The 27,256-nt window shown below is 38.7% G+C and overlaps 3 protein-coding genes across 5 annotated transcripts; 2 read left to right on the forward strand and 1 right to left on the reverse strand.

Moving 5' to 3' along the window:
• The first annotated feature begins 162 nt into the window (after window positions 1-162).
• On the forward strand, window positions 163-6,442 carry suv39h1a (SUV39H1 histone lysine methyltransferase a). Its single transcript, XM_062459603.1, has 6 exons — window positions 163-297; window positions 1,116-1,261; window positions 1,520-2,179; window positions 2,516-2,662; window positions 2,843-2,972; window positions 3,302-6,442. Exons 1-6 carry the CDS (start codon window positions 279-281, stop codon window positions 3,433-3,435), a joined length of 1,236 nt encoding a protein of 411 aa, XP_062315587.1. The 5' UTR covers window positions 163-278; the 3' UTR covers window positions 3,436-6,442.
• Window positions 1,835-26,744, forward strand: foxp3b (forkhead box P3b). 3 transcript variants are annotated; one of them, XM_062459596.1, is made up of 13 exons: window positions 1,835-1,852; window positions 19,883-19,942; window positions 23,126-23,289; window positions 23,730-23,850; window positions 23,963-24,140; window positions 24,272-24,376; window positions 24,688-24,775; window positions 24,849-24,923; window positions 25,220-25,373; window positions 25,552-25,682; window positions 25,864-25,965; window positions 26,100-26,221; window positions 26,426-26,744. In XM_062459596.1, exons 3-13 carry the CDS (start codon window positions 23,128-23,130, stop codon window positions 26,481-26,483), a joined length of 1,296 nt encoding a protein of 431 aa, XP_062315580.1. In that variant the 5' UTR covers window positions 1,835-1,852; window positions 19,883-19,942; window positions 23,126-23,127; the 3' UTR covers window positions 26,484-26,744. The 3 variants fall into 3 exon arrangements, with proteins under 3 accessions (XP_062315580.1, XP_062315582.1, XP_062315581.1); XM_062459598.1 differs by having other exon boundaries at window positions 1,837-1,852; window positions 25,606-25,682; XM_062459597.1 differs by lacking the exons at window positions 1,835-1,852; window positions 19,883-19,942 and adding an exon at window positions 20,059-20,130.
• gpr173 (G protein-coupled receptor 173) lies at window positions 6,692-15,169 on the reverse strand. The gene is made up of 2 exons (XM_062459610.1): window positions 14,100-15,169; window positions 6,692-11,237 (listed from the first exon to the last, which is right to left on the reverse strand). Exon 2 carries the CDS (start codon window positions 11,001-11,003, stop codon window positions 9,840-9,842), a length of 1,164 nt encoding a protein of 387 aa, XP_062315594.1. The 5' UTR covers window positions 11,004-11,237; window positions 14,100-15,169; the 3' UTR covers window positions 6,692-9,839.
• Window positions 26,745-27,256: the final 512 nt, after the last annotated feature.

Raw genomic sequence — 27,256 nt, forward strand, 5'->3', positions numbered from 1 at the left:
CAATGGAATGGGAGGCGGAAGACTCATCACATGTAAGCACAGGCTTTTTAATTTGAGAATTATTTTTACTTTTAAAAAGATTAAATTGTTTGATAAATTACTGATCACTCTAGTCAATAATTATTAAATAAAAAAATGCGTTTTTTGGCACAAGTGCAAAAGGCTCCTCAAATCAAGGGGAGTGATAGTCGAGGTAGCAGTGAGGTCCAATCATCACTCACTCCGTCAGCCGTCTCTCCAATGAAAGATATCCAAGGTATATTGGCGGTGCGAAAAACATGGCGGAAAATTTAAAAGGTAGGACGATAACTTAATACATTTGTGTTTTATTTGTTCTCCTTACGATTTATTCTAAAATTCTGCTAACATAATTATATTTAAAAATACTGTAACATTTTAGCTAGCTAACAACAAATCAAGAATAACTATAAAACTAGCTATCTATGTGGCTAGCATTACTCCATGAGTCCAAGCTCTACAGTAGGACTAGCGTCAGGTTTCGGGGCTAGCTAAAATAGAACTTCGCATTACTTTTTGAACGCTTGGATTCGGGGATGATTCAAGAGTGTCGCCAGACAGTTTGATAGTTTATTAGTTAACAACACAAAGTGACCTTGGCTTAGCTCAAGGTGACTTACTTAACACAACTGAGAATAGCTAAGCAACTAAGAAGAGCCCGCGGTTTCAGACAGCTGAGCCAGAGAAGCCATGATCATTTTTCATGCTAATGCTAGTCAGACAATCTCGCGCGCCAAAATACACAAGAGCGATTTGGACATAAATATTTATTTGTTATATTATTTTTTTGACAACATTTTCAAGGCATTTGATAATTTTTTTAGTAACTGAGGCTTAAAGATAAATAGGTGATTACTATTTGTTGGGAGCACGTTGGTTAGTTGGCTAGCTGGTACTGTAGTAAGTACTGCTAACTACTGTAGGCGGAAGACATTTAGCCTAGGCTACTCTTCCTTGTGCTCAAATGGCTAAATAATAACCAACTGCTCTAAATAAAGGCAAAGTTAAAGTGATACTATGGTATTTGGGTCAAATATGTCTATTTAATCTGGATCAAGATATTACTAACGTGTTGACACAATTTATTGTTGGAACAGTTTGTAGTGTCCCTTGCAAGCTTTCATGGGAGGACTTGCAAACTGTCTGCCGTCGAAAGAGGCTCAACTGTAAACAGTTGAAGGTGAACAAGCACAATTTTTATGACTTTGAAGTCGAATACCTTTGTGACTACAAGAAGAAAAAGGTGAGTAAGGAAATAATATTGATTTACTTTATATCACTTGCAAAATAACGTTCAGAAATGACCAGTAAACAAAAGGTTTCTGCACACCATAAGTAGGACAATAACTGTTAATAGTCTTGGATTTGCCTGATTTGACATTATTGTTTTATGTACTTACTGTTATGTTATTTAGCGGCTGATGACTTTATCCAGAGACCAGTAGAAAACTTAAGTTTGGCAGTTTTGCTATCCCTAATGCATGGCTGTGTCATGTTTCAGGATCAGGAGTTGTACCTTGTGAAATGGAAGGGCTATCCTGAGTCGGCCAACACCTGGGAACCCAAGAAGAACCTCAAGTGCACAACGCTGTTAAAGCAGTTCAATCAGGATCTGGAACGTGAACAGAGGCGCCAAAAGAAGAAGCGTAACTTTAAAAGCCTGGACAAAGACATTGTCTCAGTCCTGGTGCAGAAGGCCAAACTACGTAAAAGGCTCCTGCTCTGGGAGGCTGACTTGAACAAGACACGCTCACATCCTGGCCGTATCCTTGTCCTTAACGAGGTGGACCTAGAGGGCCCGCCCAAGGACTTCTCCTACATCAACAACTACAAGGTGGGAGACGGAATCATACTAAATGAGGTGGCGATAGGTTGTGAGTGTAAGGACTGCTTTAAAGAACCGGTGAAAGGCTGTTGTCCTGGGGCGTCCCTCCATCGCCTGGCATATAACATCCGGGGCCAAGTACGTGTGCGTGCGGGGGAACCTATCTATGAGTGTAACTCTCGCTGCTGCTGCGGCCCTGACTGTCCCAATCGAGTAGTTCAGAACGGGATCCAGTTTGACCTGTGTATCTTTAAAACTGAGAATGGCCGGGGCTGGGGTGTGCGGACGTTGCAGCACATCAAGAAGAACACTTTTGTAATGGAGTATGTTGGAGAGGTAAGAATGTGTTTTTAAGTCAGTAATGCTTGTGAACATTTGCAATGCAATTTTGATGGTTTGACATCTAATGTCAATGTAAGTTGGTCTGCTTGATACTAAAAATGATGAACTTGATGGGATTTATTTTTAAATCATGTACATGATGAGGACATGAAAGGAGAACTGCATAGAGAACATTTGTTGCACCTTGGATTCTCCATGAGAGACTGAGGTTAAACTGCTGATAGTTAGCTTTAATATGAGTATAATATAATATTTTTGAACCTTTCATAGTGGTTTTTCTTCCAGCAGGTTATGACAAGTGTGTTTTAAAGTGTTTTTGTCCCATGCCAGATCATCACATCAGATGAGGCTGAGAGGAGGGGTCACCTGTACGACCGACAGGGATCCACCTACCTTTTTGATCTGGACTATGTGGAAGATGTTTACACTGTAGATGCAGCCTCCCATGGCAACGTCTCCCACTTTGTCAACCATAGTGTAAGTGTCATATAAATTCATCTCACTTGATAATACATTTATGGGAAACTGCATTTATAGGGTGACATGTAACTTTGTGTTGTTATAAAGAAAATAAATGGGCCCCTTTGAGTTATGTTACAGCTGTACCTTCTTTATACTTTTTAATTCATGTTACGTTTATTTTCTTCTGTATTGCAGTGCAACCCCAATCTACAGGTTTACAATGTATTTGTTGACAACTTGGATGAGAGGCTCCCACGGATAGCTTTGTTTTCAACCCGTTCCATCCGGGCTGGAGAGGAGCTTACTTTTGACTACAAAATGCAAAGTAAGTGTGATTTGTATTGCTTATATATATTCATCCAATAATCATCTATAACTAGTGCAGTGCCAATTGGAGGCGAATGAACATGCACCATGTTGAGCTGCACTAAGCGATGGAGCATAAATCTTGCGAGTACAAGTCCTGTCAAATGTTGGCCATGGTAATATCAAGTCCTTTGTGTAAATGCAGTCTATATTTAAATGGAATAACATTTAAATGATTAATAAAAATGTGGTTACCATGATGGTTCCAAAATCTGCAATTTACTTGACTCTTGAGGTCTGGGAAACTCTTTAAACATTCACTGTGCTGAATTTGTCTTGTCCTTGCAGTCGATCCAGTTGACGCAGAGGGCACCAAAATGGATTCAAATTTCAGTGTTGCAGGACTCCCAAGTTCACCAAAAAAACGAATTCGGGTAGAGTGCAGGTGTGGGTCTGATTCCTGTCGGAAATACCTCTTCTGATATGGAAGCATTCCACTTTGGAACAACTGTCAGCAAGATCTGTATTTGTAATAGATCAGCTTTTATATTTGTTTGGCTTTGTTTTTTTTGTTTTTTAAGACCCACATGGCTTTTATTGAAATTGCAACTGATTTTCTATGCCATGAAAATGGCATGTCTGCCTCTTTTGTGAAATGATAGTTGTGAAGGATTTACAGCCTTCACCACCAACAACTGTAAAGTTAACAATTTATGTAAATTCTTGTGTGTTTAGTGTCTTGGTGCTTTTATGGTTTTGATGGTGATATATGATTTTTGTGGTGTTGCATTGCATTGATTTGTGAACTACAATTCAATAGAGTGACTGATGTCATGGGACACTTCATACCGTTATGGTAAAACACATGGTTTGTTATAGCACGTCAGTTGTGTTGTTGCAAAGTCATATTCATGTCCAGAATCTGTGAGGCCAAATTTAAATGTAATTCATATTTTAAAGTAATTTTTTATGGTCATGTTAATGTACAATGTGTTTGTGTTTATAGTGCAAAGGTGTAAATTGTAAATACATTTTAATTAGATAGTTTAACCCTCACAACTTTTTAAGTATTCTACCAATTAACTTTCTTTGTCTTTTTTAATCATATTGCAGTGTAATGTATAGACACAGTTGCAGCTCGTGATGTCACAAGGTGCAACTGCCAGGCCATCTGAGGATAACTTAAATACACCACTAGATGGTGCAAGTAATCTGAGGCTATCAATATTGCCTACAAAGTGCCTGTTTAGGGGTATATTTTTTATACATTTCTGATTACGTTTTCTCAGCTTTTGGACTACAAAATGTACAAAAAGAATAGAAATGTATTATTACTTTCTTTTAAGATGCAAGTATTGGCTTGCATCTTGTTAGTTTCTACTAAAATGTCTCTTTGAAAACCTTGTATGAATGACAATTTGCAATAACTGTTTTCAAACCCAAGCTGTACAATATTGTCTGACCATGTGAGAGAAGGTGTTTTCAATTAGCATACACTTCTCTTTTTCTACTCAGGAAGTCATAAAACATGTATTTAAGTTTTCTACATAACACAAACTTTCAATGTTCCTCATAAGAAGCAAAGATAAGGAAATGTAGTAATGCCATGACACACACCCTCCTCCTCTTCCCTTGTCCCTTTGGCTCTGCTTACCTCCCACTCTCAGATGAAGTCACCAGGCCACATCATATTTTCTTAGGGATATGGACTGGAACTACTTGTAGTCATGGTAGTGCAGACACCATCACACATCAGAATGGTACAATTTCCCCTCTCAGCCTTCATCAGGCACCTTACATACACGTCTATGTAAACTTTTGTCTTTAGAATCTAAAGACTGTCCCATGTTGACTGGCTTCCATTCCCGGAAGTCTTCAAACTGTCAGCTATCCTAAGGTTTTGTATTTTTAACAAATGGGATAGATTCGGTATGTCTCCCTTTCCTCCATACCTACAGCCTCTTGTCCCACTGCTCGGGGTAGCAGAAGACCTGTGGTGTGCAGGGTTGGAGGTCTGCTAAGAGCAGGCCTTTATTGGGGCTATTATTGGGCTGCATGGATTTATGAAGGATGAAGGCTCCAAAGACCTAGCAGAGACACATGAAGTTTGGGAAATGGAGCAAGACCTAGCCACACAGGTGTCCAGTGTGTGGATCAGCCATCCATGTTTGCACAATGCATAACTTTCAGTAAATGCAGTGGGCTACTAACAGTGTAAATATTAAATAGCACTACTTGTATTGTTACAATGTCCTGGATCTCAACACAAATGCAGAGGTGAATTGCACAGCAATTTGTGAATTATAATGTCATGCAAAAATATAAACAGTATATACTCAAGATACAAATTCATCTTCATAGCCATTTGCACACACCAATTTGGCTTTACTCATTGAATCTTAATAGTTTGAAAGGAAGTTTATTTTTATTACAAAAACCAACAACAAAATCATAAATGGCCAGAGACATGCTTAACAGCTCAACCATTTTTTTATAATACAGAAAAAGGAAACCACACCGTCTGACTTTCTTTCATGATATTTAGGGGTCTGAGGACATTACTTCGGTATCCTTCAAACCTTCGTCATTAGTATTTGATATTTAACTGCAGGTTGTAGTTTGACATGTCACGTTCTGGAGTCCTGCTTAAAGGGTGCTTAAAGTAAAAATCAATTTCAGTATGGGAGTTCTTGGTTTCTGTCCCTTTTCCAAGATGCAACCAATGTTTTCATTCTTTTCACATATTGGTCTTGTGATGAGTACAGGAATTAATTTGCCAAATCAGATTTAGGTTCCATAATAGCATGTAGAGAGACAATGCGATAATAGAATGTAAATTTATGTCAGGATTGTAAGGGATATTACAAACTCAAATTCAAGATCTGATCTCTGTTATTCAATACATATTGCATCTGTTTTCCACATTCTAATTGTATCCATAATTTGTACTATGTTCTATATTTTTAACAACTGTATATCAATGAGTTCAGTATTCCTAGTTGTGTGAATAGAACCAGATACCTCGATTCTTAATCTCAAAATGACTTCAAACATTTAAGCAAGAACAACAGCCCAGGAGGAATTACAGGCTTTCTAGTCCAATTTAGATGAACTGGATAGGCTCTGAAGTTCATTAAGACACCCATTGTGTTATGAATTTGAATGAACCTCATTGGTTTTTGCACATTCAATTCTCTGTATCAAGAACAAGCTGAGGATAACAGACTGAAGCGGTAACAGGAGTGACTTTTTTGAAATGCAACGTGTTTCTGGCCATTTCTTTTCCCCATATGTCCTGTGTTGCATCCCTCTAGCCATCCTCTACACCACATTCATACTTACATATAGAAACACTCACACACACATGCGAGGTAAAAATATGATGATCAGGAAACCCCCATCCCACCTCAAATTAAAGTTAGTCCGTCATCCATATAATACACATTAAATAGTACAGAGGTCACAGTTAATTTACAAAAGATAGTCTGCCTGTAGCAGCGAAAAAGTACTGTCAGGCATTTCTGCTTATCAAAAAAACACTTCCAAACACCAACCCCAAAATCCCCACTTTTTTCAAGCTTTGTTTTTCACAGATCAACACACAACACCCCAATCATCCTCCCTCCCTTCCCTCGGATAAGAGAAAAAAACAACAGAAAAGTATCCAAGATAATCCAGGAAGGGCTTTCCTTTTTTCCATTAGTTGTCAGTTACTGGATTAAAGTTTTTCTCTGTCCTTCTCTCAAAATTGTACACTCCTGTGTTCCAATTTAGCAAACAGTTTTTCTTAATCCTCTTCCTTAGAGTTTATGACTTTTAAGGTTGTGTGGGAAGAGATGTGTCCTCCAAATGGCAATAGTTACACAGTGTTGTGTTCTCCCCATTGATCTGAATAATTCCTTTGATATTTATTACTTAAACACATAGAGGCATACAGCAGTCAACTCAAGTTATAACAAAACATTTTTGCGGAGTAAGGCCATAATGCTGATAATAAAAATGACAGTTAAATTCTTTGATGTGTGTTGTTATTGTTAAGCTTTTTGGGTATTGTTTTTCCACTCCCAACACACAGGATATAACGTTTCCAGACTTCTCTTTGACATTCACTTAGATATTACAATCTCTGTGTCCTGGCTTATACTTGTTGCGCATTCCAAATCAATTTAAGGATGTTAAGAAAATAACTAGTGTAATAATACATTTATCATGGTGTGGACAAGAATTGTAAAAAGAGAGCAAAAGTCTATTGTCCTACTGCTGGAATTAAGTCACCAACAATCCATTAATTTTTTTCTCAAGGAGAAAAAACACCAACATTAAGAGCTTATGTTCTGTTTTACAAATTAACCTGTGTCAATCCAAAAGTCCAACTTTTTTCAGGATTTCTAAAAAGCTAATAAGAAACCAACTGTTGGACTACAGAGAATGAAACTACAACATCAGTCGCATGCTTAATTAATATGAATTGGTTCAGCTTCAAGTTTATGAATATGTTGTGAGCTCATGAATCATACAAACTCAACACACATACACCTTATTCTCGACACTGTTTGCATGCTGATGATAGGCCTATAGACTGTCCTATACACTAATGTGTATAGTGCGGCCTAACTTGCCTGTGGAATGTGGTTTTATGTGGATGTCAGAAACTGATTCGCGTTTGTAGTTCCATTCTTTGAACAGTTAGGAGCTTATCAGCTAGTAGCAATTTTCATACATTTGTGTTAAAGCTGATTTAAACAAAATCAAGGTTGGATTATTGGCTGAATCAGATAGTGTTTTACAATGCAAAATTACGTCAGACTTAAGCTCTCTGTGGTCATGGTTAAACCCCGTAGACCATTATAAGTTATGGTGGTTTATGATTGAAGTATTATATCTAAAGGTCTGAACATTCTGGTCAAAACTTAATGAACTTGTCTCCTACTTAATTCATTTCAAGGGAATGTTCTGTACTTAAATGCCACATTAAGAAGGGATGGGTTTTGGGGGAGAAAGGTAGCAATATGATTGCTGATTTTCGTCTGATACCCTTTCAAATGTTCATTCCTCTAGTCATATGTTCTGTTTAGAAGGATGAGCGCAAGTAGTCTTTTAGTTTTACCCATGATCATTTTACTACCCAACCAAACTATCAACATTAACGAGAGAAACATGGCCGAAATGTTGATGTCATCAACTAGTTTCTCAGTATCGTCAAAATCAAGAAAGATTGACTGATTACTTGGATATTGTCTGTCTCCAATCTGTCACAGATCGTTTAGTCCATCCCTAGCATGAAGTAATAAACTATTATCAGGCATAGCATTCCATGGAAACTACACGGTTTCCCCAGATGAATTAAGTGATTCCAACATTTCTGCAATCACCAACAATACAACCCTTATTCAAATTAGCATTAACTTTCTCAGTCAGTTTTTTTTATCAGAAACAATGTAGTATTGTATTGACCACACACATTTTGTCATGTTTTCAGCTTTTGCCTTTTCACATATTTATACTAAATGTTAACATGCATTTAGCAACTATAACTGCATTATTCTCTGATGGCTTCCCTGCTGTTCAGCTCATTGCAGTCAAGTAACACAAACTTGATATTGTCAGCGAGTTGTAAAAACAAATCTCAGATCATCTAGTTTCATTGCCTCAAATTATGTGCACACCAAATTAGACTCCAATAGCACACATTCATGAATTAAATTCATGCCAGAATGTTTTTACTTGCAAGGGGGTAACCTTGATATGTTTTGACTTCCATAAATGTCACTAAATATTAAGTATATTCAGTAAAAGTATTTGTTTAAGGGCAGTTGTGCAAAGCATCAAAACTAGTATGAATAATTTAAAGATATTTGAAGTTGGATAAATAAATACAATAACTAATTTAGAATAAATAAAAAAATACAGCCACTCAAGGCAACAAGTGCCAGTATATTTTGTACAAAAGTAATGATTTCCCACAATTGTAGTGTGTTACTGATGCCTTTGATTCAAGCAGATAGAGGATATGCAGTACACTCCTCTTAGTCATTCACAAGAAAACCTAGAAGACCATCTGACATTTTGTGTTAAGGAATTAACAGAGTATGTAATGTAATTACACTCACTTGTTTACATTCACTTTAAATCTCAATGGTAGGTCCAGACTGACACTATTGTTTGAATAGCTAATTGCCATTCTCTTGTCATTGGTAGTTTTGTGAAAATGTTTCACATTTAGATTTGAGTTATTTAACACTAGTGCTTGAGTGATAGAAATCAGGATGGTAAATATCCTTTTGTTTACTTCCTTTTCACCTCAGAAACAGACATAAAACCAATAGAGTCAAATGTGTCTGAAATCATTTCCAAAACTTAATTTGACAATTGTAAAACGGTATAGTTTTAGCTGAAGGTTAATTGCTAATGATCAGGTATTTATAAAACTATAAATTAATGGATTTCTGGCACTAACTGGTGCCAAATACATCACTGGTTGTTTAAAAAAAATCTTAAATGAACCAAAGGCGCATTACTTTTGTCCCAGGTAATATTTGGGTACATATGCTGTGTTGAAGCAAACTTCACATGTTTGTCTTGCTTTCTACACTGCATTGTTTACATGCCCCTGTGGTGATCAATAGTCCTCTTATCAGATTTGGGTTTAAATGAGATCCATTCATGACACATATGCTATCTTTCACTGAGACAAAGTAATTAAGTATTATAATTAAGGTGAAATTAGATTGACATTCATCTCAGTGGTTCTGACCCACTCCTTGAAAGCATCTTGCATTGAATCAAAGGCCACAACAACTCAAAAGTATCCTCTTGCCACTTAATAATTCCCAAAACCTCATGTAACCCACTCACAACCCTCCCAGGTACAGACCAGTGTCTCTTCTCACATGACACAGTAAGGCTCTCGGGGCAGATGAGGTTTAGTCCTGCAGCAAGCAGGCAGGTGAGCCAGGAGCCCCTTCTTCAGGTCTTTGTTGAGGAAAAAGCAGACAATGGGGTTGACCCCAGCCTGGGCAAAGCTCATCCACACTGTGGTGGAGAGGTACCGGTGCGGTATCGTGCAGGCCTTGACAAACACGCGCCAATAGCAGGCCACTATATAGGGAGACCAAAGCACCAGGAAAAGCAGAGTTATCACATAGAACATCCTGCCGAGTTGCTTCTCTGCCTTGAACTCCTCCATGCCCAGTAGGCGCCGGTTCTGGTTGTGTAAGTTCTGCCGGATGCCCAGCAAAGTAGGCGGCATGGGGCCCCGGCCGAAACCTGCGATCCAGTTGGCTGCTGCCTGGCCGGTGGCGCCAGGCCCGTGGAAGGTCCAGTTTTGGCTTATGGCTGGCACCATCTGGACAGGTTTCATCTTGCGGTGCTTGTACTCAAAGAGCAGCAGCTTCATGTAGACCACATGCGTGGCCAGGATGAGCACAGCCAGCATCAGCATGAAGCCCAGTGTATCGTTGGCCTTAAAGTAACGATGCTCGAAGATGCATTGGTCCTCCTCGCGGATGAACTTGTAGGTGCCCACATCGAAGACAGGTGGGAAGGCCATGGCCACTGACAGCGTCCAAACCATGCACACAACCGCCACGCAGGTCCAGAAGGTCATGCGCTTCGAGTAGAATCGGTGGTGGGCAATGGCCATGTAGCGTGTCACACTTATACAGAAAAGCATAAAGGCGGCATGGAAGCAAAAGAGGACGGCCATGAAGGCCACCACCTTGCAGCTAAGCACGCTGTAGGTCCAGGCCGAGCCATTCTTGATGGACACCAAAACAAAGGGGAAGCAGACTGCTGAGCGGATGGTATCAGCCAGGCACAGGTCAAGAAGGAAGTAATAGGGTGCTTTGTGTAAAGCCCGGTCCCTCAAAACCAGCAGGGAGACCACAAGGTTCCCTACCAGGCTGATGCAAATGATCAGCCCCAGTAGCACCAGTTTTATGTAGGTTGAAATGGCTGAGGATTGGCCCCCGGCCACCATCCCACCTGTAGTCGCCACCACTGCCGCCAGGGAGCCACTGGGTCCATCACTACTCTCGTTTCCGTTGGCCATCCTGTTTGCTCCCCGAATTGTTTCACGTCCTCGTATCTCCTGAAATCCACTCCACCTCCTTCCCCTCCTCCTCCTCCTCCTCCTCCAGCTGCCCTTTCCTTTGTCCTCGTGGTTGCCTTTCTTCTGGAACTCACATGGAACCAGAGCGATTCAGTCCACCTTGCCCCATGTTGTACTATGCCCCTCGTTTCTTGCGGCGCCAATCTTCTCTTCCTCTTTTTCTTATTACAGGCTCTGTAAGAAGCAAGGAGACTAAACATTAGACATTTGGATGAGCCTACAAAACTGGCATTCTGCATGTGGGGTAATTACATTGGAAGTAATTCAATCTTAAGTGGACCCCAGGAACACTAACTGGTGGAGTGTATGTGAAACACAGAATGTTCATTTAGTTACAGTACATGTGGAATACCATAGCATACATCTTATTCATCAAACAAGGACATACAATAGATACATGTAAAACAAATAAATTGATTAGAATGTGTGACCCAAAAAAAAACATGATTACTTTGGACTGACCCCAATAGTTGAAGGAACGTGTCTGGAAATGTCACACTCAGAATCAATCAATTTATCCTCCAACGAGAGAAACAGTGGTTCACATAGGCATCTGTTGTAGCATGCTGGGGAAACATCTTTTCCTTCCCCCTCAGCACCAATCAGATCAGCTGTTTTCTCCACACGCTACATGGCATGCCAGCAACTAGTCTGTCACCGTAATTACCTTGCTTGTTGCTAGGTAACACCTTACATCCTTCTTCTCTCTGTGTTGGGGGTGGGGGTTATTTGTGTGTGCACGTCTGTGTGTGTAGGATGTGAGACAGTGATGGAGAAAGATTAGGGATGGGGGAGTAATAGGGGAGGGAAACATGATTTATGATATAGTTAAGTTCAGAAGGCATTTTCCATCAGATGCTTGGTGCACTCAGACCAGTAGTGACGAGGCATTTACAAAGGCGGGGTCATATTTGTCATAGATCTGTGATTGGTACCGATGTGTAGGATGGGGTGAGATGGGTGTAGGAAAGCATTCCATCTGCATTGACTGGCCTGCTACACTAATTTATATTAATGGAAGATTCTAGAATAGTAGCGAGAAATGCACAGCTGATGATCATTGAGTACAGAGGTCCAACAGGCGAGAGAGCAGCTCAGGCTCATTGTTTCACCGCAAGCATACTAATGTATTTTTGTCAGAGTAATTACAACAGCTTGTTGCTAAGCTACGGCAACACCCCTCCCTGTGATGTTTCTTTTTGTGTTGTGTGTATGTGTGTGTTCTTTTAAGACAGTAAATGCACAATCAGATGACCATACTCCAAATGATCAACAACAAGAACACCCACACAGACAATGTGTCTTAGCCACTACCCATGAATACCAGATACAGAATGACTAACACCATGTTTTGGCTGTATGACCAAATAAGGTTACAGTCGTTAAACTGTTTTGTGTATAAATTAGGACTAACAGAAGCGTGCAATTACTAAGAAATTTAACTTTATTCAATTTTGGGGGTTAGATATGTTTCCTGTGTTTATTCTGATGGTAAAAGCCCATTTTACTGGCTGTGTTAGGGACAGTGCTGTTCTGTCATTCAGGAGGAGCATGCCCCAATACCACTGATCTATCATCAGTATTCTAACATCTTCTTTAATGTTAAGGGTATGATTGGGAGTAGTATATTATGATTCTAGATTTTTACTCAAAGACATCCAACATCTGAAGGATAGTCTTGTTTGACAGATACCACAAAACAAATGCTCAGTGGGAGGTCATAAGAAAGAAAAACTACTGCTCAGCAGCATCATGAAGTTTGCTGCTGTGATGCGGAATCAAGGGTGCTGTAAAAACGATATCACAACAGCCCTACATTTGAGAATTATTAGTTTGATTGCAAATTCAAAATTATATTTAACTAGCTACTCCTGATGAGCATTATTACGTGTTTTTTTTCCTAACTCTTATACTTGCAAATAATCAAAACTTAGTAGTCTAAAAGCACAAGTTAATATACATTAAGATCTGTCATGGAGATTAATATCAAAGAAATAGACCAACTTTTCAGTAAAAGAGGTGATAATAATAGCAGCCTACATTGCATCTGATTTGGTACACAACATGAAGACTTCATCAATTCACACCATTATGAAATGGACAAAGCAAGGCTCCAATCGTTAGGCTATGGGCCTTATGTAGGCCGTAACGGTATCCTCCACCGACAGCTCCACGGGAATACCGAGAGGCTATGGATCATGAAGGGAGGGGCCTGAAGAAATGGGAGTTGGTTGGTGGTAGAGGGTTGTGCCATTGTCAAGAACTGGATAGCAACAGCAATCGAGTAGGCAACCGCTGCCGTGGTCTCGGTGGGAGGAGGCGACGCGGAATTCACCAACCAACGGAGCCTGAATCATTCTGACACTTCTCAACTCGAATACAATTATGAACAACGGCAGCTTGCTATAATTTTAAAACATCGGTAGCTGATCCAAACTATCATTAGACTAGCAGAATTGTATGCATGTTTAATGTCATTAAACTCATTAACGGTTCATTTACGAAATAATTATCTCGCCAATTTGAAGCATTCAACCTGCTGTGACCAAGCCTGTCAGCATTCACTATCAGATGCTGAGGTTGATCATCATTAATCACTGTGAGGGCTAATGCCGAGATCCCAACACCCAGAAGCCAATGAAGCAAATAAGCAGTAGGCCTAGGCTATTGATGCATCTATGTAGTTCCCAATGCATAGTGAATGGAAGGGGTAATGCGGTTCTTATCGTGTCGGGCCTAAATCACGTAAAGGCCACTAAAATCTGCAGTGATGTGTGTGTGTGTCTGCTAATAACGTGTAGATAATACGGGTCTGCATGTAGGCTACAGTTTGTCTATAGCATGCGTCATGAGCCTGCTATAATCATAACAACGTGCCGTCGGTTATGTTGGAGCCACAAATATGAGTTTCAGGTGTGTTGAGAATTAGTAGGCTAAGCTTGAAAATGTCGTGGCTTTACAAGGCCTAGCAGTATTATACATATAGTCTATAGAAACAATAAGAAAATAGCGAATTAAGGCCAAATGAGATCTTACCTTATTTATTATGTTTGTCCTCGAGACAAAGGCTTTTGCTTTTATTCTAGGCCGTTGAGATTGTTGCAGCCCACATCAAAAATACGATAATTCAAAGATCATGTCGAATTAGTAGGCTAAATAATATAGAGAGGTCATCAAAACGTGTGTCAATTAAAAATATAAATTAATTTAGGCGTGATTCGCAATTTCAGTTCAGTCGCAATTTCTACTGGAAACATAGCCTAAATAACAAATTAATTAATAGCCTACTTCTTGGGGATTGTCACCTCTTTTAAATCGTAGGCTATATCGTAATATGTAGTCAAATGCTATAGCCTATAGTCAAATGCTTTTGCAAGTCTCTTCCCGTCAATTAAGCCTGTTGCAGACCATTTATATAAACGCAGGTTTTAAAGAACAAAAAGGATCGTTTCCTCTTTTTTCGTGTGCATGTCATGTCTTCGGGTTTTCCATAAGCTGGCGATGTTCAGCAATAAATTCTCATCACAGTGACAGACGAGAACAAATTGTAATTTCCACTTCAGACAAATGTTGTTTCACAGTTGCCTCCTTATTTTTTCGGTGAATGTCATCAACAGAATGCTAGCGCTGATAAACATAATCCTGGAAATAACGATGGACATTAAACCATAAAACAGCTCAAGAAGCCTTTGTAGAGAACAATCCAAGCTTGGTCCGTGAAGACCCTCGATCAAAAATAGAGAAAAAATGTTTCAACCTTTATATACATCATAAACGGCTTCGTTTTCACATAAATTATAATAAATCCTCTTGTATCTCCAGCAGTAGGCTATGTGCGGAGTCCGTTCAGTCATCCTATGTGAAAATATGTAGTGTAGGCGCCCTATATTTAAAAATGCACCCGCCTGGTTTGATCGTTCATAAAATGGAAAAAGGTTCCTTTCTTATATCGAGAATACCAGCATTTCTTCACGGACATGTCAAGGCTTGTAGAATTCAGCCTCAGTCATTGTATGTGGTCACGTAGAAAACTAGAACTATCCCAAATGAAATGGATGTTAGAAATCGTGAATTGGAAACAGCGGCATTCGATATGCGCCGCGCATCGGCTGTTCCTCGGATTCTTTCGGAATTGTCTGTTCGGAACATTTTGGGAAAGGTCTAACAGTGCCGCACTCTGGAAGCAGACATGAACTGAAATCAAGGCATGAATCAGAGTTAAGAGCAATATCTTACCAACTTTAAATAATTTAGCTTTCTGCATTTCAGCTTGTTAAAACATATTAACTGTAATTAATTGTGGTTTTATTTAAACCTATGTAAGCTAATACAAGAGTCCATGAATTAACCATTCCCAGTACACGTCTAATAATTTCATTCAATGTTGTATAAAAAGTATGATCAAATAGTCTTTGCAGTTAAGATTTCTGTTATAGGCCTACTATAGGTTTGTTAGTTTATTCTACAGTGCTGATAATGTTGCAGTGAGTCCAATGATGGGCTCAGTAGTCAATGTTTTGGTCACCTTGTTGCTGCAGGTAGCCATGATATTTGATGTCAGTTGACATTGTAAGGAGTGCAGTAAGTCACCTCCCTTGGTTGTTTTTGATGCCCGATCATTTAATCCTTCTCTAAATCCCTGGTAAAAGGTGTTTTGTCTCAGTATGACACAGCACAGTGCAGTTTGCCTTCGTGCCTGCTTTAACAGCTGTCCTAACCACTGGAAGCCAGTGGAACAGATGGCCTCAACTCACAAAAGGAAAAGATAAAGAAATTGAGCAGTATGGAGAAGCAAAAAGCTTCTTTTCCATGGCTGTTGGTGGGGATATGTGTGAAATAATAATTGAGGCATAGGTATTACAAAACATGCCTTAAAAAGTATTAAACTCCATGAAGGCAAAGGAATCCATTCCATCAGAATATACTGTCAGTCTTGTGTTTATGCTGCCCTCTGTTGGTAAATGAACACATATCTGAACCCTATACCCCTTAAAGTCCTTCAGGGTTCTACAGACCTTAAATTATGTTTTAGAAAGTAATTCATCACAAACCAATTCATCGCAAAGTATTAATTTATGTTTACTTCTTTGCTTGAATGTGAAATAACTACAGCACTGACATTATTGCAATAATAGGCCTATACATAACATATCCAAACGTCTGTGTACACCTGCTCAGTAGAGATCTGCTTTCCAAATATTTCTTTCCAAAATCATGGATATTAATTTAGATTTGATCCCCACTTTGCTTCTAAAACTCCCTCCTCTCTTCTCGGATGACTTTCCAATAAATGTTGGAACATACAAATGGGATTTGTTTCCATTCAGCCACAAGAGCTCTAGATAGGTCAGACAGTGATGTTGGGCGATCAGGCATGAGCGGAGCTAGTTCAGGAATGGCACTCGGGCAGCGCGAGTCATCCACTCATTAACTACACCTGTGTTAGCCTGCTCAAGCCCATTGGGCCACGTCCGATAAGGCGGTGTTAAAAGGCTGCACGGATACGCACACACTCACCCCCAGTTGCTGTATGATCTGTGTTGCTGCCGCCCCCCACCATCCCCTTCTCCCCCTTGCTGTCTGTATGTTCTGTCATCAGGGGGATTATTTCTCTATTGCTCCCTGCCTCATATTTCATGTATGTATGTGTCGCATCGAGGAGGCAGGGAGCACTTCCCTACATCATCCACTCCGCCAAAGTCAAACCTATTTCCATGTCATGGTTATCAATAAATGGTCAAATCTAATATGTGAGTGTCTTGACTGAACTGGCTTTTAGATGGTATTCAGAATTCATCCAAATGTGTTATGGAGTGTTAATGTCAGAACTCTGTAGGCCAGTCAAGTTGTTCCATACATAACATGACAATTTTCGTATGCACCTCTCTTTAGGGGACATGATCAGGACAAGTTTGAAGCACATAATTGTCTAGAATGTAATTTTATGCTTTAGCATAAAGTTACAAAGTGGAACAAACAGCCCCAGCCCATCATTCCTTTGCCACCAAACCGTACTTTTGGCACTATGCATTCGGACATGGAGTGTGCTGCTGGCATCTGTCAAACCCGAATTAGTCTAGGGATGGGGAAGCATGATCTTAACTCCACAGAATGTTTTTCCACTGCTCTATAGAGTAGGCTTGTCCATTAAAAGTATTTATGTTGTTCCAAAAGTATCACATTATTAGTATATTTATTTAGAGAATATGGTAATGTTTTTAATTGACCTATTCTAATAAAACACTTTGTTTCATTAAATAAAACATGACATGATCATCACTTTGAAGATGTATGGACCAGAAATGTGATTCCACATTAATTTGAATAACTTTTGAATACTGTTGCTGTCTTAACTTGTGACATTTAAAAAAACATTCCCTAAGTGATGAAAACATTGTATCTATTGAAATTAACCATATGAAAACAAAGGCATGAGAGACCTTGTCCCTAAGCCCTGTAAACAATCAGTATGTATATAGGTAATATTCACAAAGGTTCTTATGAAGAAACAGAGATCCAACCTGACTTCCGCTCAACATGCTGTGGTCTCTGTCTATCTGTCGACCTTTAAAATAACCTGTTGGAAAAAAAACTGTTTACACCTGTAAGAATCATGTGGGCTTCCCCACTGCGCAATGGATGATCTTTGGTGATGTTAATGCTTCCTCTTTAAAATACTTTGTAACACTACTATTTGATCACTCCACTAGTGTGAAAGATATTATATGATAAATGATGAAGATGCTGCATTACAAAATTAATAATCATATATACGACATCAGTAAGATTATCAGTTGTTTTATGATTAATTGAATATACTTAAATTCCTTGAGACCATTTTAATAAATGTAACCTGAACCTAACTGATTGTACATTTGGGGTAGGGGCCCTTGGATAGATGCAAGGGAATAGATACATGTCGCAAAACAGGTTGCATGTTGATTTTTATCAGCAATCTTTTAAAAGTAATCTCACAAAGTAATTGTGTAGTCACTGTATTGTACATCGATCAAGGAACCATTGTGGGCATGTATGCAACCTGTACGAAACTTAATTTGAAGTAGTGTTATACCTAATACAAGATAAAGTTGCCCCCACACAACTCTCAATTCACCTTAGTCAATAGCAGTTCCTCACACATCAATTTGGAAAATGGGTTGAATCAGCAACAGAAAATGCTTTTTTTGCATTTCTCTATCAATCACGATCATGTTTTCCATCAGATGACATTGAACATTCTCATGAGAATGCAAGTGTGAAACTAACTCACTGGCTTGCATTATGTACTCTGGTCCAAATACAAGATGTACCAAGTTATAGATAAATGATCTAAACAGTGAGTACTAATGAATACTGGGAGATTGTTGAAGAATAGAAGTTGGGTTTACTTTCTTTAAATACAATGGAGAGTAGTATTTTCTGTGTAATATACACAAAAGATTAAAGACAAGAGAAGTGGTATATTGCCAAAAATATTTTTTTTAAAGTTGGAACAATTGATCACAATTGAAGTTTGTTGAACAGTAGGACAATATCAGCAGATCAGGGCAGGAGACATGTACTGATTAGATGGAAGCCCTAACATCAATGGACCAAGCTCAGTTTGTACTTGATGAACTACTTTCAGAACCAATATTTTTTATTTGAACACAAATATCACACTGATGGGTTGTTATTATTAAGTACACAGTTTTGTAATAGATACAAAAAACAAATACATGTATTGTCTATGAGGAATGATGAAACTGTCAAATTCAATCAAACCTGAGATATTTTATCTACATATCTATACATACTTTATACTGTATATATACACACATACACACACACACAAAAGTGTTCTGTGCTACAACATTAACTTGAACTTAACTTGATCTGAGCATATAACTGTTTTTATGTTGTTGTTCGGCTATGGTAATCTTAAGATGCAATGACTTGATTGCCATGCCCTCCAAAGATGTTATACATGTTAGTTTATACCAAATGTTGTATTACATAAGACTATATAATGTATTTTGTCTAAATAATACTAAAACATAGCTCCACATTAACATAAACAACAATATATAGTAACCTTGGTACTTTGTTTGGTTAAAATATAATCTAAAGTAAGGAAAAGTTTAGCCTAAATACCAAATAAACTATACATTTTTCTTTGTTTTCATCACATATGTCACAGTTATGGAAAGTTGAATATTAGTAGTAGACTTTTTTCATAGGGAGGTTGGTTCATCTTTTCCAACTTCCACCTATAAATACAGCGTACACATTGTGCATTAAACGTATATCTTACGGCTTGGGCTTCTTGAGGTGAGTGTTAAAAAATTATAACACTGCATTTTTTCTAACCAAAGGGATGTTATTCACTTCTCTGAAATGATGTATCATGTTAATTACAAAAATGTTAAAGACGTGATTTGACCTAAAGTACCACACATTTCAAATGGTTCTTGTTCCTAATAAACACTATAAAACGCAAATGTATCCAAAACAAGCATCAAACCCGGTAGATATTTCATTTAATAGTGAAATTAAGAACAAAATAATAATGACAGGAAATTGTTTAAGTATATAAAATAATAACAGTTATCTATCATTCTACCACCAAACTTCAACATTATGTGTCCTGTAGACTGGGGATGCAATAAGCTAAGATACGAACATATAAATATAATATAATAACTTAATTTGCTGTTATTGTTAGCAGATGCAAAACCCTCAACGACATCAGCAAGGCAAAACAGACATTCATTAACGTCCCTAATGGAATAAGAACACTCCCTCACCTATACTTTTTTTTTTTCCTCTTCATTTTGTAGTGCCTCATCCACGTAGCAACAGGAAGAGACAAAGTGAACTGGAGATACAAAAGTTACACGGTGAGACAAATACTTGTCATTGCATTTACTGTATTGTTTTTCCAGCACAACCCTAACTTCAGGGTTTAATGAGTTTGTACAGTATTATAAAAAAGTGACAATCCAGTGGACAGGTGTTTACTAAACGGTGATCTGTGATAGGAGAGCGGCAAAGAAAGCTTTTTATATAGAAGTGGGGAATACTGGAGGTAAGTCATGAGACTGGAGATCATTTTCTGAAGGTGGAAGTTGCATCTATATCATCTCATTTTGTGTAACTTGTGTGGTGATGAATGCACAGCTAAAACGGTACAGTATGTACTCTGATAGAAGGATGGGAAGGTTCACAAACCACACACTGTAAACCGGCATGGGAAGGTTCACAAAGAGAGAATGCAATGTTTGGCTAATTCATGGTTGTGAACTCTTCAAAGAATAGAAAATGTAGTACTTTATTAATATTAGCACTTCTTTCTGTTCATTGTTTTTGTTGATAAAGATGAATAGGTGTCATACTTCATACTACTTTACACAATTCCATCCAACTTAAAAATTGACACAGTGAAAATTTGGGAAGAGGTTGGATTTTATACAGCAATATACTTTTCACATTCAAGAAAAAGTACCATATTACAATATATTTATACATTCAATTCAAAGTAAAATCCTTATAGAACTTCTGTGATAGTCATATTGGCGGTGTGGTGGCTATATTGAATTGTGAAGCATAGAATTTGTGGCAAGAAAGAAATATGTTTTTGTTTGTTATTTATCAGTGACCATTTCTATTATCAATACATGTAACCACAAGAAAGCTGTACAGCAAAAAGATGTGTTTTCGATATATAAAAAAGCTATGAATCATCTCATGGGAAGAATGCTGTCTTCGGTCTTTTTATGGCTGAACTTTCGATCTGTAATACGCACATTTTCAGGATGGAAATGATTGAGCTTTTCTTTTGAAGATTCCTTTGCAGTCAGCACATTACAGAGAACGTGATAATTTACACTGACATAAACAATAATCAGCTGTACATATTACTGATATTACAAACAAAGACATTACTTTGCCTGTACTTCTTAATATACAGGAACATTATTTTGTTCCAACCAATAGGATGAGCCACCATGGTTTGCTGTACAATATCTAAGTTTGTACAATAGTAAATATAGGCACAATTCTACTAAAAGCTGATAGGGATCAGTTAGTCATAGCTTATAAATGGAGACTGTGAGTCATTCAGACACAATTGTAGTGTGTAAGATGGTCTCATTCCGACATGCTCACATACATTTGTTCTTGGGTGATTGGGGCTACAAAGTAATTATGTTACAGTAAGTCTACTATCTGTCTCTACTGTATTTTTGAAATCTAATTGCTTCAGAGTAAACAGCAATACACAACAGTGATGTATGAATGTTCAATGGACACTACAGAAATTTTAGATTTCATAAGTTTGGTTTTAGACATATTGCAACTTGTAGTGTACTGTAGCTTAAAGTAAAGTATATATTAACCCTTGTGTTATCTTCGGGTCATTCTGACCCAACAGTCATTGTGACCCACCGTCGTATTGCGACAACTTTACCGCATACAAAAACAAAGTGAAGCATTTTCTTTTAACAGCTAGGCTGTCTCAGACCCCCCACATTGCAAAGGTTAAAAGAAAATTATTTTTATTTGTTTTTGTATTGGGTAAAATTGGGTAAATACAACGATGGTTCGTTATGAACCTTTGGGTCATGTGACCCGAAGGCAGCACAAGGGTTAAGATTTCCTATGGTACCACTCCAGGTAGTATACATGATACCTTAACACAAAAGGTTCAACAAATGGCCTCTAATCTGAACCCTAAACCTGACTAACCGTCTGTTATTGTGTGTTGTTGCATAATAGAGTTTTAATAGTTTGGGCAAAAATATAATTTGAACTAAACTGTCCCTTAATAATGGAATATGCTTCATTTTAGAGACAAAAGGAAAATAGTAAGAATGAAACAACTATTCTTTGTAGGAATGACGATTATGTGTATTTTCTATGGTTACGCAGGCATGATAGACGCCTCGTCCAACAGTTCACCAAATATTTCACTAGAATATACTTATTTGGAAGTAATGTGAGTAATAACAACCCACGCTGAAAAAGTTATTGATATGAGACATGTTAAACTTTCCATATTGTTGTTGAATGGAGATGCTTGACTATTCTGCATGGCGCAAAACAGAATCCTACTCAAACCATACATTTTGAGAAGGGTAAGGGGTTTTACATTTGTAATACTTCTATTAGTGTATGTACAACAATTAAGCCACTTATTATAAACAACTCTTTTTGGCTTTCCATCCCTCCAATGTAAAAAGTGTTTTTTTATGTGACTGGTCCATTTACCTTTTTAATTATCTTTGATTGAATCTCTGTTTAGAAGACACATTTGTTTTTGTTCAGACAGTGTAGATGAAAGAGATAACCCACAAAGTTTAAGTAGTTTCTTTTTCTGCTGAATTCCTGTTTCCGCGACTGTGCAACATCTGCACCTATGCACTCAGTGGTCGTCTTCGTTTGTTTACTGTGAAAATGCACACTTCCTTCTTGCCTCCTTTATTTAAAATGGACCTACTGAAGGTAAGGCAAGGATTTCACTTTATTGGGCAGCAGCTGAGCAGTTTTGAGAATTAATTGTTTAACTTGTATAAGGCAGTTGGTTTTGTATTTGATTAAATTATCTAAATACATTCTTACTGTTGGATCAGGGCAAAGGGGAACATTAATAGTCAGTCCAGTTTGCTTTAAAAGGAAAATAATTGGGGCACCTTGCTTTCCCTTTTTCTTCCCTCTAGTTCTAGTTTTTTTTGTATGTACCTGAGATGCTATCAGCTCGATCTGTTCTCTGGTGTCTGCACAGTGAAAGGTTGCACCTGTGCACAACCACAGAGACTTTCAAACAAGACTTTGTTTGAACTCCACTTCAATTTTTGCTTTCCGATGAGGGAACAAAGGTTCTCGCAACCTGCTGCTGTCTAACACATCCAACATTCTTGCATTTATTTATTTACATATGGTTTCCTTTCCTTTTTGTGGATCAATACATAGAATCTTTAACTATTCTGGGTAAAAGTTTGAAGCACCAACTGCTCATCTTTTGTGGCTGTGTTTAGACAATACTTGCACCAGGCTGAACCATAACCATTTCCTTTCTGCTTCAGGAATGCCACAGACCGAGAGTGAGAGGTTAAAGTGTGGGCGTGTAGGCAGAGAGCGACAGCAGCAGGCAGAACTGCATGAACATGGAGATGTACCAGGCAAACCACAGCCTCCCCCCAGGGATTTTCTGTCACCCCAACCCTCGACTTATACCTCTGGAGCTCAGGTGTGGACACGGGTTACATCCCTTCGTCCATGATACAAAGAGACCACTTTTCATCAGCATGACCTTTGCAAACATTTACAGTTGATGATTATATTCAGGCTGAATAGATTGAGGAGTTGGAAGTTACAAATAGCTGTAGCTCTACTTTAGTTTTCTATGCAAACTATCAAACTCCCTGGGCCCAGTTGCTTTCAATATTCGAAATCAAATGTTTCATCATCAAATTGGTGTGATCATGTTTGATCGCAGAGTTGAGCAAAACTTTTTCCTCATATTCACACTTGAGTACCTTTTTGATTTTACCAGAAAAAAAACATTGTGCACTTCCCCAGTCCTAATCTTTCTTAATCCATTTAGAATTAAAGATTTATCTAATAGGATCTATAGTATGACAGTTTTTAAAGGGCATTGTGTGAGGCTATATTGTTTATTACCCTTAGTGTACCGGAGATGACCAGAGGAGGCAGGTTTCTAAACTGTTGCCTGGTAGGTCTCAGTCAGGCCAGCACAGACCCTCTGTATTGCGCCAGGCTGTCAGAACGACCCACAGGCGGCACCATGGTACACCCACCTTTTTATTGTGTACACGTTGCTGAAAAATATTGCTGCACCAATCTTTTTGATCTCACCTTTAGGTTTGCAAATCATTTTGTAACCACCGCTTCCTCTCTAGTGGAGCCTGGTTCAGCTCAAGCTATCGCCCAGTGCAAGGCGGAGGTGGAAACAGGCATGAGCCATCAACAGTTTTCTCTCCTGCAATCTGGCCCCTCTCCCAGGCATATTGATCCCACCCCTTCTCCTAGGAGAGACGGTCTGCTTGAAGCCTCCATCTTCAGCAAGCATCAGAATGGGTTAGCATTTCCTGAATTATATTTCCATTGCTTTAGAAATAAATAGACAGGTCAATTTATAGCTGTGTGTTTCTGTGTGTCTTCATGTGAGTGTGTGTGCCATTTGTGAGACATGTTTGATCTCCCTGCAGCCCAAGTCTCCAAAACCCAGGGAGTGTCGGAACTCTGTTTCTGAATGGCCTCTGCCGCTGGCCAGGTTGTGATTCAGTATTTGAGGAATTTAACAGCTTTCTGAAGTAAGTCTCATTATGTTACATTTACATTTAGTCATTTAGCAGACGCTCTTATCCAGAGCGACTTACAGTAAGTACAGGGACATTCCCCCGAGGCAAGTAGGGTGAAGTGCATTGCCCAAGGACACAACGTCATTTTTGCACAACCGGGAATCGAATCGGCAACCTTCTGATTACTAGCCCAATTCCCTAACCGCTCAGCCACCTGACTTCCTAGAGGTTTAAGGAGTCATTATGAATTTAAAATGTAATAGTTTTGTATCTATGTGGTATATTTATGACCATTACTTTGCTATCTTTTATCACATTTCCAGACACCTTCACGCTGACCATAGCTATGGAGACAAAAGCATTGCACAGTGGAGGATACAACAAGATATGGTGCAGTATATGGAAAGCCAGGTGTGGTACATAAACAGTAAATTAACATCTTTCAGTCAATTTAACTTGAAAGTTAACAGGTCTTTTTCTTTAGCTGACTCTGGAAAAACAGAAACTCTTTGAAATGCAACTTCATCTGCACCTATCTCAAAACAAGTCAACTGATTTGGTAGGTCCCATTATATACAGTATTTTTTATGATGTAAGCTATATATTTAGATAATACATTTGTGTGTTCAACACTAGTGAGGAAACATTTTATACTGCTTTCTGGTTTTTGTTACAAGGTTGAACATATATATTTGGAACCATGTTTTGTATAGTTACTAGTTCAATGCACAAGATCAAGAAACATTGAACTAATGAATTTCAAAATGAGTAAACGGCACAGTACCTATGAAGAGGTGGTATGTTTGTGATCATGATGATCTCATGTTTTCTGTGTTATTGAATGTTCCTTCTCAGAGGGCAGGTTTAGACTGGCCCTACAGCCTGGCACTCATCACGTCCCAGGCTCGGGCAGCAGATGAAGACCAAGTGCCACACTGTGCCACTAAAGAGCCAGAGGAGCTTGCGCAGCACGAGTTCTGGCCTGCTGGCACTGCCCATCTACTGCCAGGTAACACCTGCCCCTGTCTGTGACAGGCATCTCTCCAACACCGGATAATATGATCATAGCACAGCACCAACCAGCCCTGAACACTGATTCACTCAAACTACTGACATCTTCACTTAGTCTAAACAAACACTATAAAAAATTATTAGAAGGGATATTTGTTTTGTGTGTTTGTTTCAAGAGTCTCAAGAATTCATCTCAAACATGGCCATGTTTTTGTTGGGATGCTCCATAGATGTGGTCCCAGGGATCCAGTGTTACAAATACAACAACATCAGGCCTCCATACACCTATGCCTGCCTGATACGATGGGTGAGTTGATGGATTTCCATAAAGAGCTGCTTTGCTAATTTGTGATATTATGTGAAGGGAGTGAGATCAATGGGGTGGGCGGATGTTGTATGATATTACTACAGATGCACAATGAATTGAGTGGAAAATGTGAGTGTGTGTATGACTCAAGCCCATGGTTATCTTATCTCTACATCTGCAGTCTATACTGGAGTCTCCAGACAAGCAGCGCACTCTGAATGAGATCTATAACTGGTTCACCACTATGTTCTTTTACTTCCGACACAACACTGCCACCTGGAAGGTTTGGGATCACTCCAAATAATATTAATAGACAGAAATGTATCCTGAGCACAGGAAAATATCCCCATTCTGATTTGTACACTGGTAACTTGACTGGTTACAAAAAAAGTTGTTTTGTCTTTTTTGCCTCCACAGAATGCTGTGCGCCATAATCTTAGCCTGCACAAGTGTTTTGTGCGAGTGGAGGGAGGCAAAGGGGCTGTCTGGACTGTGGATGAAACAGAATATCAAATGCGGAAGGGACAGAAGTATTACAGGTATGCTCATATATTGTAGGATTTTCTTTGATCGCCTGTATTGTGTATTAACAAAAACACCCAACTAACCTTAGTAAACCTGTTAGCTGAGGTATAAAAATACCACTACTTGGCCAAAAAAACTCTCATGTTTATTTTATACTTACCAAGAAGAGCTCTGTAACTCTTTGTTCCAGCCTATTAAGTAATGCAATGGTTTTTCAGGGATCATCCTGTGAAATGGTTGACACCCTACTCTTTCTTTCGTCCGGAGGAACCATGAGGTCGGGCAACAACTCATGTACAGTTCAAATCGGGTTGATGCTGTCAGACTTTGCTCAGCAGAGGGCGCCAGAATGTAGTATTGTCCAATACTATTTTCCATAAAATGTGCGATTTTGTGCGATGGAAGAGAACAGAATATTAAGCAATATTTTTTGTGTATTATATTGGAAAAATAAAGTGGTGCAAGTTGACAGTTTTTTTTATGTATTCTTCTCAGGTAATATGTATACATGCAACAATAAAACTTTTTTATAATGTGTTGGATGATTAATTCATTCAAGTAATCAAATACAATCACCCACTTAGTGAGAAAAAATTAATACAGCCAACCCTGCCTCCACAATCCCCTCATCTGAACATGAGCAGCTTGCAGTTCTCTGGCTTCCCAGTGAGTTGCAGTCAGAAGGTTAAATATAAATACAACCCATTTGCCTAGCTCCCCTGTGGTTCCATGTTTTGTCTGTCACCACGGGTAAAAAGCCCACCTCCCGCATGATTCCTCCATGTATTTCTAAATGCTCCTGGGGCCTTTGTTGCTCCTCAGCGCCTTCAGCCTCTTTTGTTTGGTTCCTGACGTTTTCATTGCCATTGAACTTGAGACTCCTTTTCCCACCAACTCAGACAGAATTGCATGAGCAGTATTGTGATGACTACAGTGTATAATATATCTTTTTCAGTCCTACCTGCCATTTAATGATGCAGTAACATTCTGTAAACCAGTGTATTCAGTGAAATTAGGATTATTGGGTGTGCTTTGCCTTCGGCAAGGGC

This window comes from Osmerus eperlanus, chromosome 4 (assembly GCF_963692335.1).
Source record: "Osmerus eperlanus chromosome 4, fOsmEpe2.1, whole genome shotgun sequence".
NCBI lineage: Eukaryota > Metazoa > Chordata > Actinopteri > Osmeriformes > Osmeridae > Osmerus > Osmerus eperlanus.

Excerpts from the sequence above, each read along its gene's own strand:
- suv39h1a (XM_062459603.1), top strand. Across the intron at positions 1,262-1,519 it reads GTGACTACAAGAAGAAAAAG|GATCAGGAGTTGTACCTTGT; the intron begins GTGAGTAAGGAA and ends GTCATGTTTCAG. Across the intron at positions 2,663-2,842 it reads CCCACTTTGTCAACCATAGT|TGCAACCCCAATCTACAGGT; the intron begins GTAAGTGTCATA and ends TCTGTATTGCAG.
- foxp3b (XM_062459596.1), top strand. The coding sequence starts at position 23,128 with ATGCCACAGACCGAGAGTGAGAGGTTAAAGTGTGGGCGTGTAGGCAGA. Across the intron at positions 23,290-23,729 it reads CTTATACCTCTGGAGCTCAG|TGTACCGGAGATGACCAGAG; the intron begins GTGTGGACACGG and ends TATTACCCTTAG. Across the intron at positions 24,924-25,219 it reads AAAACAAGTCAACTGATTTG|AGGGCAGGTTTAGACTGGCC; the intron begins GTAGGTCCCATT and ends GTTCCTTCTCAG.
- gpr173 (XM_062459610.1), bottom strand. The coding sequence starts at position 11,003 with ATGGCCAACGGAAACGAGAGTAGTGATGGACCCAGTGGCTCCCTGGCG.